The sequence below is a fragment of the Petromyzon marinus genome, chromosome 19, assembly GCF_048934315.1.
Source record: "Petromyzon marinus isolate PM22_M1 ecotype Great Lakes invasive population chromosome 19, UKy_Petmar_22M1.pri1.0, whole genome shotgun sequence".
Taxonomy (NCBI): Eukaryota; Metazoa; Chordata; class Hyperoartia; order Petromyzontiformes; family Petromyzontidae; genus Petromyzon; species Petromyzon marinus.
Genome location: NC_133685.1, coordinates 4962230 through 4976283, shown reverse-complemented (window position 1 = coordinate 4976283; position 14054 = coordinate 4962230). Strand labels below are relative to the sequence as shown.

The 14054-nt window shown below is 45.4% G+C and overlaps 1 protein-coding gene across 50 annotated transcripts in view; it reads left to right on the top strand.

Moving 5' to 3' along the window:
- The window catches only part of TTN (titin), a 355181-nt gene that overhangs the window by 77554 nt on the left and 263573 nt on the right, over positions 1-14054 (top strand). For all 50 annotated transcript variants that reach the window (XM_076067945.1, XM_076067951.1, XM_076067944.1 and 47 more), the window contains 19 exons: positions 624-905; positions 1706-1984; positions 2151-2429; positions 3003-3281; positions 3554-3841; positions 4481-4759; positions 5720-5998; positions 6253-6531; positions 6746-7033; positions 7205-7492; positions 7877-8164; positions 8461-8748; positions 9086-9373; positions 9954-10232; positions 10422-10700; positions 12218-12496; positions 12779-13066; positions 13249-13536; positions 13667-13954. In XM_076067945.1, the coding sequence (XP_075924060.1) occupies positions 624-905; positions 1706-1984; positions 2151-2429; positions 3003-3281; positions 3554-3841; positions 4481-4759; positions 5720-5998; positions 6253-6531; positions 6746-7033; positions 7205-7492; positions 7877-8164; positions 8461-8748; positions 9086-9373; positions 9954-10232; positions 10422-10700; positions 12218-12496; positions 12779-13066; positions 13249-13536; positions 13667-13954 (5385 nt within the window). The remainder of the gene's footprint in view (positions 1-623; positions 906-1705; positions 1985-2150; positions 2430-3002; positions 3282-3553; positions 3842-4480; positions 4760-5719; positions 5999-6252; positions 6532-6745; positions 7034-7204; positions 7493-7876; positions 8165-8460; positions 8749-9085; positions 9374-9953; positions 10233-10421; positions 10701-12217; positions 12497-12778; positions 13067-13248; positions 13537-13666; positions 13955-14054) is intronic.

Sequence of the window (14054 nt, the reverse complement as noted above, 5' to 3'; positions counted from 1 at the left end):
CTAGATCACTCTGATATTTCTTCAGCTTTTAACAATACATACCTCTCATAGCTTTTTTTATTTTCGTGACCCACTGTCCTCAATGAGACAATTCTGGACATCCCCGGCATGCACCTTGCAAAGATGTTAAAGCTACAGAAGAACTCAAGCCACGTGGTTTGGTGGTTGTAGTGTCTTGCTTTGCTTTCTTACGGAGAAACGCAGCCTCCTTTCTTAAATTGGCAACACTGTGGCATAGGTTACAAATGTTATTGACTGTCTTGGTGAGAAGACAACGCTCCTTAGGGTCGTGTAGGCAGCCCACTGAACCGCCATTGTTTTCGACCAAAACAATGCACCTGCCTTTGCGGTCTCTGTGAAAGTTTAAAATATCACCTGTTCACGTTTTCGTTCTTCTTCTTCTCGCTGCACGCGTGAAGAATAGTAAACTTTGCGTATACGTCAATCGTGTTAAAGGGCTCTAAAGCCTAAGAACCTTGCCTTATTTTACTTCCTTGAGTTGTACCCAGGGGGAGGGGGACAAGGGAGAGTTGCACTCACTCCGGTTGTTCTGTGCAAAACAAACTCTCGTCCCATTTTTTTTATTTTACCCATTTCCCCCCCCGCCGCCTCCCCCCCCCCAGAACCGCCATCATTTACGAAGAAATTTAATCCCACACTGCTGGTGAAGGCGAAGGGGTTGGTGCACTTGGATTGCTCCCTCAAGGGCTCTCCGGTCATAAAGGTCACGTGGTTTAAAAATGACAACGAAGTCAAAGCCGACGGGAGAGTGCAGCTCTCCTTCGTCAACAATGTCGCGGTCCTGGAAATCAGGGACTCGGAGACCGAGGACAGCGCGGATTACACTTGCGAGGCGCAGAACGAAGTTGGCACCGTGAGCTGCACGTGCGCCGTTTCCGTGAAAGGTTCGATGTGCATCGCACGTCCCATCCCCCCCTTTTTCCCCCGTTCGCGGTTCCATTCCTGCCAAAGGCCACTGCGATGCACAAATAATGCGTGTTGTCTTCACGGAAGATTGTTTCGAATCTAAATCTTTATTTATCCTGGAGAAATACGTTGAGCTGTGAAGCTCTTTTTCACAGATGTCTCCTTCGTGCAGACTACATGAATGCACACTTACATGAATGTGCAAACTTTCATTGAACTTTCAATGCACACTATATGCAAATGTTCCTTTAATTGTGAATGCATACGTTATGCCAACCTTCTTTAAATCTTCATTGCAAACACTTTGTTTAATCTTTCATGCATACACGGTAGCAGCCTTGCTTTTTTTCCTTCAATGCATACAATGCTCAAACCTTGCTTTCTTCTTCAACACGTCTGCAGTTTGCATTCAGCGAATGTTAATTTTGTCACCGACACGCCGCTCTTCTCTTCATACGCGCAAGCTGACTTCGTAATTATGCTACCATCACATACCTGTCAACCCCTTATCAGTGCCTACCTTATTACAGACCTTAATGGTCACCCCCGTGCCCTTATAAATCTCAACGTTCATCCTTGCCATCACAAGGGAGAAACACAACCAAATAGACAAAAAATGTTTTTTTCCCGTATTGAAACGGCTGTATGCCGTCTGGACCTGAAAAGACAATCTCCCTGTACAAGAATACGGGTAAACCGTATGGGTTGACAGGTATGCCATCGTCATTATTGCTGTTCTCATAATGTTGACATGAACGTGAACGCACATCTTGTTTAGAAATCCCTTCGTTCAAGAAGCCCCTCGAGTCCATGGAGGTTCGCGGTAACTCTGATGTGACGCTGGAGGTCGAGCTCGATGGCTCCCCTCCGTTTGATGTCAAGTGGGTCAAAAACGCCAGGGAATTGCCCAAGATCGACAAGTATCGAGCCAAGTTGGAGAACACGACCGCAACGCTGCGCATTGGGAACTTTAGCGCGGCCGACGTCGGCCAGTACTCTTGCAAGGTCAAAAACAACGTTGGAAAAGATGAATCGCATGCTAACATCAAACTGAAAGGTGTGGTATAATTAATTAGAATTGCTGAATATAATTTGTTAAACATATGTAAACGTGTTTACCTTATACAGTGCGTATATATATTTTTAATTCATACAAATTATGTAAAACATCGTTCCATAAAAAACGAAGCTAATACATTTTCCTGTTGCTTTCAATTTCAAAGAGCCCCCGAAATTCACCAAAAAGTTCATCAACAGTGAAGTCTCGGAGGGCAGCTCTGCCACACTCAATGCCACGCTCATTGGCTCGCAGCCAATGACAATAGCTTGGTCCAAGGACAAGCTGAAGATTGCCGAGGATGAGAATCACAGCATATCCTACAAAGACAATCACGCTATCCTCACCATAGTGAAGGCTGAGAAGAGCCACGCAGGCGAGTACACGTGTGACGCCAAGAACGAAGCCGGAGCCCAGAGCTGCTCTGCAGTTCTGTCAGTGAAAGGTCAGTTCCTGGAGAGCTTAGCACATTCAGTTATCGCCGTCAAAGGTTTCTCCTCACTGAATTTAATGGGCAATTTGTTATCGGTTTTCATTTCGTGTTCATCTTCGTACAATGAGATATTTAATTGAACATTAAAGTCTGAAACACATTTGAGTGTGTTTTAATTAACCCGCAGGGGAAGGGGAGGGGGTGAGACTGCATTGCTTGCGTTGTATTATTTCCACCGTCATTACGCTGGAATATATTACAAATTGATATTTGAGTCACTCAGTCTGAAGTTCCAGAGCGCATTAAAATATATGTGTACGTTACCTGCAAGAGAACTTACGACTGATAAAATGGAAAACTCAATAAATACACACAAAATGCATGAAGAAACCTGATAGCATTTTCCCCCACCCAGTCTCCAGTTGATGCACGTTGCATAACGCGGCAACGTTTTTTGGTCTGGCTGAAAAATACGAGTGCATTCCCACGAGAGGCAAAATAGCTTTCACGTCCAGTTTCGCTTATGCCTTGAAAAACATGGTCGCAAGTGGCCGCCTGACCGCGGTTCTATTGTTGTTGTCGCAGAGCCGGCCACGTTCGTGGATAAAATGGAATCGGTAAACGTAACGGTCGGGGAAGTGGCTTTCTTCGAATGCCGCGTGGCTGGTTCGGTGCCGATCACGGTGAGGTGGCGGAAGGATCACGAGCTGCTCAAGTCGAGCAAGAAGTTCAAGATGACCTTCACGAACAACGTCGCATCCCTCAAGCTGATGAGCACGGATAAGTTCGACACCGGGGAATACTACTGTGAAGTGCAAAACGACGGTGGAAGCAGCATCTGCAATGCTACTTTAACGATCCTTGGTCAGTGTCTGCACATTGGTTATATTAGTTGTGTGACTGCTCAAAACAAAATGTTACTAAATCTTCAAACTGCAAATCGATGAAATATGATAATCATTTGATGCACACCTATAAGGCATTTTAACTCGATTGCAGTATCCTACGTTTAAGCTATCATTTGCACGCACATCTCACCTTCAATTGTTTTAATTTTGATCCATTACACGGTCGGTTGACTCGGCGTCATTTAGAATCACCCCTTCTTTTTGTTCTTACTACTACGGCTCGTACAGATCGCATCGTTCCACCGACGTTCGTGAGGAAATTGAAGAATGGCGACTGTGTGCTGCACGCCAAGGCCGTGCTAGAGTGCAAGCTGGCCGGCAGCTCGCCATTGACGGTCTCCTGGTTCAAAGGGGTCGAGGAGATCTCTGATAGCGACAAGTTCAAAATAAGCTTCGAGGACAACACGGCGAAGGTGGAGATCTTGAACGCAAGCCAAGTCGACGAAGGGACCTACACCTGCAAGGCTGATAACGCCGCCGGGACAGATTCCTGTTGGGCCAAAGTTAAAGTCATGGGTCAGTACATGGCTTGCTTATGAACGGATGATTACCAACAATAATGTTTTGTTTTCAAAAAGTGATGTGAAAAACATCACCGTGGCCTAACTTTCCCTTTATTTGAAGCCAAACAAGGGTGACTTAACATCAATTAGTGTGCATATATTGATTCCTGAAAGGTCATGTTCTTAAAACTTTTGCCATTTGATAACAAAAAAAACCTTCAACATTACCATTATACAGATTTGTGGTTGTCAACTTAAGTCTTAACTTGTCTATAAGTTAATTGTGACTTTGATCGACATAGTATTTTTAAGATGACACAATCTTACTCGAAACACTATCAAATGCAGCCTCTTACTGATTGCTTTTGAAGTGTCTTGTGAATTTTTTTTATTAAAAGGCTGCATTACCGTATGTGTGTGTGACAAGCGCACGAGCTTAGCCTTCGCATTCACACCGCTACAGTGCTGTATCACCTTAATTTCTTTCATGGCAGATTTATGTAACGACAAAAAAAACACTCACGTGCAGTCCTTCGGATTTTTCCGTATTCATCGGCGTCCTTTTAAGAGTCATCTTAAAAATGATTTCAAGGTCTCGGAATCCTCCTCACATTGTCTGTTGACATTTTCCTCATATTTTTGGTTTATTCAGAACCGCCATCCTTTAAGGAGGTCATAAAACCGCAGGAGGCCCTACCTGGGGCCGTAGTCTCTTTCACGAGCGTTGTCTCGGGCACCGATCCCCTGAGCGTCAAGTGGTTCAAAGACGGCACGGAGCTGTTGCCAAGCAGGAACTCCAGAATCAGCTTCAAGAATCTCAGCGCAGTCATCGAGCTGGACAAAGTCGATTCCACAGCGGCGGGAGAGTACTCTTGCCAGGTGTCCAACGCCGTCGGAACTGAGACCTGCAGTGCTACCTTGTTTGTCAAAGGTGCGTCACCATCTGCGATGCGCACGAGATGTCTAAGCTATTACAGCGAATGTCTTGCTTTTTTTTCACAAGTTTATCTTTGTGACACCGAACAACGGTGCATCGCCGCGATGAGAGTACATTCCTACGTTTGATGTTCCCATCATACCCAATATGTACCTACTGTATTCCAACTTGCTACTTTCTTTATAAACAGGGGCGGGGGTTTACGTCTTGCATGACGAGACACTTTGCTATGCTTCTTAAGACCTGCTTGTGTGATTCTATTATGCTCAACGCACAAACGAAATGCCCAAGTTTGTAATTGTCCTGCAGCATTGTGCCGTTAAGGGTCAGTGTGTGAACGTCCGTACGAAGACAGGCATTTTATTTGTGGCAGGAGCACGTCGGAGGCAGATTCAGAGGCAGTGTCACTTTTTTGCAATCAGCTTTTGCAGGAGTATTTCTTTACATCGCATATCTTCATGTCACGTGGTTATTTTTATGACAGTAAAAGCAACGAATTTTGCGGATATCTCACAAAGGAAAATGTTACTTATTAACAGCAACACGATTTTCCATCGCATACACCTTATATTGTTTTTACTTGAAAATACCTTTTTTTACAAACTGCCGCCGGAGGAGGGCATCCCCACATCATGCTGGTCATGGAGGTTATTTGACCATACTTCACCATGCTCGTCAGTGCTGGTTGGTAGAGGCTGGAAGCATGGACTTTGGAGCATAGTGCAGCACAACAAACTGATATTGCTCCGCTGCCTTCCACTGAAATTGTGGCCCCACAGTAGCCTACAAGTGTTTTATACATGGCGGTTGCCCTTCTGAGCACGACCCAGGCTCAGCACTCCTTATCTTCTGAGAATGGACAAGATGGGGGCACCTGCCATGCTATTTGCCCATAGATGCTGTATACATTTTTCAGGCCCTTATTCCCGCCGGCTGATTATCATTTTTTTGTAGAACCGGCCAAATTCGAGACTAAGCTCCAGAGCACCAACGTCAACCTGGGCGACACGGCCTCCTTCAACTGCACGTTCACGGGCACGCCGGAGATCACGGTGCGCTGGTTCCGGAAGGACGAGGAGCTCCAGGACAGCGACAAGTTCAAGATCGTCACCACTGCCACGAGCTCCTCACTGGAGGTGCTCAACATCACGAGTGACGACGTGAAGCCCTACTCCTGCCGGATCAGCAATGAGGCCGGGGAGGATTCGTGCATAAACTCCCTCTCGGTTCAGGGTAAGCGCCGTCCTGGAGTTACGGGGCAATGGCCATGATGCAGCAGCATTCGATGTGCTGTTTCATAACGAATAAATAATACTGCGTCGTGTCGTGGCGTAATTTATTGCAGATGTTCACGTGCGTTGCGCTGGCAGCATTCGTTATAAGTTTAACTGAAAACCGCGAGTCAGCATACACGCGACTGTAACGTTTTCGATGTGCCTCGTAAATGTTGCTCTTGAACCTGTCGACTGAAATATTCTCCTCCGTAGAACCACCTTCTTTCATCAAGGTGCTGGAGCCCACGGATGTTGTAGTGGGTGGCTCGGCGCGGTTAGACTGCGAGGTGACCGGGACGCCTGAGATCACGGTGTCCTGGTACCGGGGCGACGCCAAGCTGAGGCCAAGCGCCAACTGCAAGATTACGATGAAGCACAACATCGCCGTGCTCGAAATGAAAGGCATTACCAAAGCTGATTCCGGCGAATACAGCTGCAAGGCCGAGAACAGCTTTGGCAGTGCCACATCAGTTGCTTCAATTGCCGTTAAAGGTGATCTCAAGCGAATGGAGGCAAACAAGATAAATATATCTGACTACTTTTTTTTAAGAGTCAATATATATTATCTTGTTTTGCTTGCACTGTAGATTGCCTTTGCTTCTTCTTAACCTTCTTAACATTTTACTTTCTACATTTTGGGGGGTCCTGGGCTTGAAACCACCTGTATTGTAATTTAGGATTCTTTTTTAAATGTTCCATTTTTCAGAGCGTAAAATCCCACCTTCCTTCACGAGGAAACTGAAGAACCTGCAAGAGACGGAAGACGGAGCTGTTAAGTTCGACTGCCGCGTCGCCGGCACTCCGCAATTCGAGATTTCTTGGTCTCGCAATGGCGTTGAGCTGACCGGCGACGAGAACCACGTGATTTCCTTCGACGACAACGTTGCCGTGCTAGAGATAGCAACACTCAAGCAATCGGACGCAGGGGAGTACGTGTGCACCGCAGCGAACGAAGCTGGCACATCCTCTTGCAATGCCAATCTTATCGTGAAAGGTTAGTTCAGCGCATAGTCAGTCGTAAAAAAAAGAAATTCAACATCACCCTTTTATATGTTATTTAATAATAACCCTGCACATCCTTTTCCCAATAGTGCTGCGTTTTATGGGCAGCAGCCAGTTTACAAACCAACTAACCTCCGTTTTTCCCCTCTTCAAAAACATTCAGAACGTAAAGTGGCCCCAACTTTCGACCAGAAGTTGCAGCCCGTGGAAGTCACGGCCGGGGACCCATCGGAGTTTGAATGCCACGTGACAGGCTCCTTGCCCATCAAAATCACGTGGTCCAAGAACAACAAAGAGATCAGATCGGGCGGAAATTACAGAATCACTTTCCTTGATAACACGCCGCGTCTCATCGTCATGAAGACAGACCGGTCCGAGGGTGGTGTTTATACTTGCAAGGCCACGAATGAGACAGGCAGTGATCACTGCAGCACTCAACTGGAAGTGAAAGGTAATGTGTTTGAAATGACAAGTTTAAACAATAATTTAATCGAGCGCTGCTTCGTTAATAACAAAATCTTTACATCATGAAGTCTTATGTTCTAAATTAGTAACCGGCAAAACAAGTGCATCCATTTTTTTGTCACTAAAACCTATACAAAAAACTATCCATCTCTTTTTTCATAACGGAAATGCTCAATATAGCACCAGTAGTTTTCTGACATTTCTTTACAAACGAATTAACTAAATTATAGAAATGCCAAGGCAAACATAAATCTTGAAAATTGGATTTCCTATCGAAATATCCACGTTATGTCCAATGCAGCGGTGGTATCGCAAGCACAAATCTAGAACGTGCCCGCCAAAGTTAACAAAACACTGCTATCCCCCATAGATCGTAAGGTCCCGCCGTCATTCATCAGGAAGACGAAGGACCTCCAGGCAACTGAAGGAGACGGCGCTCGGCTTGACTGCAAAGTGGCCGGATCGCCGCCGTTTGAAACTGTGTGGCGCTGCAATGGCACTGAGGTGGCCTCCGGGGAGAAGTACAACATCTACGTGGAGGAAAATGTCATGGTGCTAGAGCTCAGCAACGTCCAGTTGTCCGATGCTCTCGAATACACCTGCACAGCCACGAATGAAGTGGGCAGTATCTCATGCAGTTCCAGGCTTCAAGTTAAAGGTCCGTTTAATTTTGCGGGACACTCACTTCAGAATCCTGTAAACAAAGTCACTGTCTAAAATGATTACGATAATTAGTTGATATATATATAGACAATAAAGTTACGTGTGGCAATGGCAGCACAAGGTTGAAAATAGTCAAATATATTTTGAAAAGGTATTTTGCTCGTATTGTTCAGTCTTGAACATGCAAAGTATGCCGATACTTTTATTATTCAAACTCTTTCCCCATGTACTCATTGGCCACACACGGAAAGTAAGTTTAGTAAAAAATATTTTTTTGACTTCCCTCTGTAGAACGTACAATTCCACCGGACTTTGATGAGAAGCTGGAGTCCCTAGAAGTCACAGCTGGCCTCTCAGCAGACTTTGAGTGCCACGTCACAGGCTCGGCACCTTTCAGAGTCACATGGACCAAAGACAATCGGGACATCAGGTCTGGGGGAAACTACAAGTTTACGTTCCTGGACAACACGGCGCACCTGACGATTTTGAAAGCCGACAAGGGGGACATTGGGACATACACGTGCAAAGCAGCGAACGCTGCTGGCTCAGCCGCCTGCACAGCTGATTTGTCTGTGAAAGGTAACATTAAACTGCACACACACACACACACATCCCATAGCACGCGAATTTTAGATGCCGCTCGCCCGAAAAAATGCGTACCCTCCCCGCTCTCACGCGTAGCCCCTTTGAAATAATGATTTGCAAATTGCATCGCGTTTTCATAATAAATGACTTAATAATGGCATCATTAACCAGGAAATACTTTTTGTATTGGCAAATATCGTACACATCATAGCTCATTGGATGATGTATCCAATTCAAAACATGTGAACGGAAGAAAAGAACTCGAGGACATACGACTGACGCAAATCAATGATGCCCCCCCCCACCGTTCTCCCCGGTTTATTGTATTTAGATCGTCCCGTTGCTCCATCATTTGTGAGGAAACTCAAGACAACAGACGCAGCCCTCTCATCCACCGCTCACTTGGAGTGCAAGTTGTCCGGCTCTGTGCCGATATCCGTCGTCTGGTTCAAGGGCAGCGAAGAGATCGCTCAGGGAGAGAGGTACAAGATGACCTTCGTTGAAAACGTCGCGACGCTGGAGATCCAGAAGGTGGTCGCGTCGGACGCGTTCAGCTACACTTGCAAGGCGACCAACGTTTCTGGAAGTGAAGCCAGCACAGCGGACCTTAAAGTCATTGGTCAGTAGGGCTCCCTTGTGTGTGAGATCAAGAGCCAGAACGGTGCATCCGCGTTTAAAACTGACACCCACGATTCTGGCATTCCGCTGGTCTTGCTTGGAAAATGTTTTGCATGCAACATCAATCTCAGGTAGCGCTCAAGTGATTGTATTGGCATGTGCTGCTATAATCACGTCGCATTGATCTTTGAGAGAGAAAAAAAAACGCTGCGAAGATTTTTGCATCTAAATCTTGCAGACTTTATTTTGCTTTGAATGCTACTGTTGTCTTTAAAACAACTCTCTGGTCTTGCTTTGAATTACAACTTTTACACACATACGATGATACGATTGAGCCACTGCATTTTAAACACATACGATTAACAAATTACTTCCGCAACGATATTAATAAGCAACGTCATCCTCGTGCGTGAATCGTAAACCTTGCTTGCTTGACTCTTCTCCATCTACCCATCGAAGGACTTGCTTGCCTTGACTTTTACTCCACTTCTTCAATGCATGGACACGTGGCATGGATGTCCTCGATGGCGTGTGACGTGCAGACCCCGTTAAATCTGTGTTTTCTTTCTTACTTGGTGCAGAGCCACCGTCCTTCACCAAGACGGTGGAATCACAGCACGTGGTGCCGGGTGCCTCCGTTGAATTCAAAAGCTCTGTGTCTGGCACTGAGCCTCTCACTGTCAAGTGGTTCAGGGATGACAATGAGCTGATGTCCGGGAGACGCTGTAAAATCACCTTCTTGAACGGCGTCGCCACGCTGAAGCTGGACGACGTGGATGCTGCATCTGCCGGAGTTTACTCGTGCCAGGTCTCCAATGCAGCCGCATCGGAGACCTGCTCTGCCAACTTAACCGTGAAAGGTTTGTACAGCCTACCGGTGTTGCAAATGTAGAGAAAAAACAGATGCAGATCATTTCGGTACTTTACGGCAAACAGCGAATTACTTTTCTCGCGCAATGTGAATCATAATACGATTCACTTAATTTCCTCATCGTTCTCGTGAAAACACAATTTTATTAACGATTTATTTTCATTTTTTTTTTTAACAGAACGTGCAAACTTCCGTAGGAGGGTAAAAGACTCGCAAGTTTCCAATGGCGAAACGGCCGTCTTTAGCACGAGTTTCTCCGGGACGCCAGAAATCGTGGTGTTTTGGTACAAGCAGAATAACCTCATAGAGGAGAGCGATAAGTACAGGGTAGCCATCTCAGAGGGTGAGTCCACACTGGAGGTGCTCAACGTCGACAAGTCCGATGAGGGAATATACACCTGCAAAATCCAGAACGAAGCCGGGGAAGATTCTTGTCTGGCCACCTTGGCAACTCTAGGTTGGTATTTTATCACACGTGACAATAACATCCCCCCCCCCCCGCCCGCTCCTCCCCAAGTCCCGACCGGTGTCCCTGTTCACCGCACACTTCCCCGGTAAACATGCCAACGTTGAGGCCCACGGTTGTCGTGAGGTTGGAACCCATTGGTTCAACGTTAGCCTTCCGTTTAACGGAGTTGTGTGTTGGTGAGGCTAAGTAGCCTGATTTGGCTTCAATCTACCTCATGCACATGTTGTTGTTGTTGTTATTTCACATGGCAGGAAATATGTAATTAGAGTATGTAGAGTCTTCCTTGCATATTGTTGAATTAAAATAGGAATGTACGCGAGTGATAGCATCCTGACTGTTAGATCTTCATCGCACAGCAAACTGTTCAAGGCGTTGACATCGCACAAAGGTAACATTTATGTGTATTGCAATGACACTTTTATCGAATTCTTCACACATTAAAAATATACTCTAGGCTATGACATTGCCTGATAGTGTGCTATATATATACGATTGTGCACAAAGGACAATACGTTTTGGCGAATTACACCATTGGATGGATGTTTTTGAGTGCCAAATGTTTTACTTGCTCATTGTAGGTAATATTTGTCGCTTATAGATGCCAATGTATTGAATGCACGTTTTGATATATTAACGTTAAGGTTTGCCAAGGTACGTTTACAGCAACAGCCTTTTTACATGAGCACAACAGATGCTACAAATATGACGAATTATGCGAAGACAAAAGCCTTATTGAGCCATTACCCTGATACTGTTATGCCAAACTGATAACTTCATAGTATTATACTCTTTGGTTCTTTTGGTAAAGTCACGTAGGTAGACGTTTCGATCGCCACGCAAGCAATCGTCCTGAGGATGATTGCTTGTGTGGCGATCAAAACGTCATGATCTATTATTATTTTCTACCTACATGATTTTACCGAAAGAACCAAAGAGCATAGATTCCTGCAGTCACGAAAGCTTCAAATCAAGATTCATAGTATTATCATAAATAATTAATTATTTCCATGTGGTGGATAGTTGCTTCTCTCGTGGTTGCAGGAGTCACGTGAACCCATTACTCACAACTTATATGAATTGAAAAACAATGGTCCGAATACAAGTCATTCGATCTCGGCATGATGAGATCAATAATCAGTTTTAATAAGTGAATTGATCCACTGTTAAACTTCGAATCATCATCCCATTAAACTGCATATTTTTTTTAGGACACCCTTGCATTGGCTCGACAGGCTTTTTTCCTTATTCCAAATTTTAAAAGGAAGAAAGCTAGGACACCTGCAGAGAACATTTTGCGTATTTGATATTCCAACAAGCCTGTATCAAGGCCAATCTGGGGGGTCTGTTCGTATTATTTGGCCAGTGAGATAAACAGGCTCATTTAAAAAGGTAATATGTCATCTTCAAGAATGTTTATCTGTCTCTGAGGGTGTTGAGGAATTAGGGGGGGAAAGCAAAGCAGTACTTTGGAAGAGTATTTATAATGGATGTGTCAATTGTTTTAGAACCTCCAAACTTCATCAAAGGTCTGGAGCCCACTGAAATCGTAGTGGGCAGTACAGTTCACCTGGAGTGCCAAGTGGCTGGGACGCCGCAGATTAGGGTGTCTTGGTACAAAGGCAGCCAGAAGCTCAAGTCAGGCGACAAGTGCAAGATGGCCTTCAAGAACAACCTCGCCACGCTGGAGCTGAGGAGCCTCACAAAGGCTGACACGGGAGACTATTCGTGCAAGGCGGAAAACGACTTTGGAAGTGCAACATCGCTCGCGTCGCTGTCCGTCTCAGGTGAACTCTAAACCGCGCATGCCAGGTGGAAACAATAACATTGTACGACCGCAGTTGTACTATCGTTTTGTTTTCATTCTTCTTCGTCCTTTCTTTCTTTCTTTCTTGCTTACTTTCTTTTACACGGGTCTCTTCTTGCTTGGGTCCATCGCAATTTTGACAGCATTAAAAGTTGTCACAATATTTCTTCAGATTGTGACAATAGCTTGCGCTTCGTTGCTCTTCATCATCCTTGCCGCACTGTTGTCAGCAGCACATGCCAAATGACCGATTATCTTTCAGAACGCAAAAACCCTCCGTATTTCACGAGGAAGTTGAAAGACTGGCAAGCTGTCGAGGGCACAGCGGCGACGTTTGACTGCCGCGTCACGGGAACCCCTCCGTTCTCTTTCATCTGGTACAAGCATGGGGTGGAGCTTAGTAGCGGTGAAGACTACGTGATATCCGCTGAGGAAAACGTGGCAACTTTAGACATTCATAACGTCAAGCTGACACATGCTGGAGAATACACCTGCAGGGTTTTCAATGACGTAGACAGTGCCTCTTGCAGCGCCAAACTGGAAGCAAAAGGTTCGTTTATTTCCTGAAGGGTTTTTTTAAAATCAAAATTGCTTTTATAATAAAACATTATTCGAAAGTAAAACTACATAAATGACCTTGCAATTTTAATACATTTCAGCACACAGCATAAAATTACGATTATATTACCTCGCAGCCGTGGATAATTAACAACCGTACGTGTTATTCCTTAGACAAGAAAGTGCCACCATCATTTGAAAAGAAGCCCGACCCAGTTGAAGTGACCGCAGGCGAGTCGTTCGAGCTGGAGTGCCTCATTGCCGGCTCCCGTCCAATCAGAATCTCATGGCTCAAAAACAACAGGGAGATCAGGTCGGTGGGAAATTACAAATTGTTCTTCTACGACAACGCCGCTCGCCTCACCGTCCTGAAGGCGGGCAAAGAGGACAGCGGAACGTACGTTTGCAAGGCCGTCAACGAGGTCGGAAGTGACACGTGCAGTGCCCAAGTGACAGTGAAAGGTATTGTCGCAACATTTTTTTTGCTATGCGCCTCAACCATTTTAATACCTTGCCACAGCATAATAACGCAAACAAAATTTAGCTGAAGGTTCAATTATTTTACGCGACTGTTGTTTTTTTCCCTCCCCAGAGCAAAAGCTGCCACCATCCTTTACGAGAAAGTTAGTCGATATCCAGGCAGTCGAAGGGTCCACCACCAAGCTGGATTGCCGGATAGCTGGCACACCGCCCTTTGACGTGACCTGGTTCCACAATGGCTCGGCGATTTCTGCCGGGGAAACCTTCTCCACCTCCTTTGAGGACAACGTCGTGTGCCTCGAATTGTCCAACATCACTGTGGCTGATGCTGGCGAATACAAATGCACAGTCTCAAATGCCGTGGCCAGTGTCAGCAACCAAGCCAAAGTTACCGTGAAAGGTGCGCTCAAAAAATGTTTTTAAGTGCCTTCAGGAATGACGTCAACTTTTTTTTTAAAAGTTTGTCCATTAAACTAATTTTCTTTCAGTCGATGAACTAT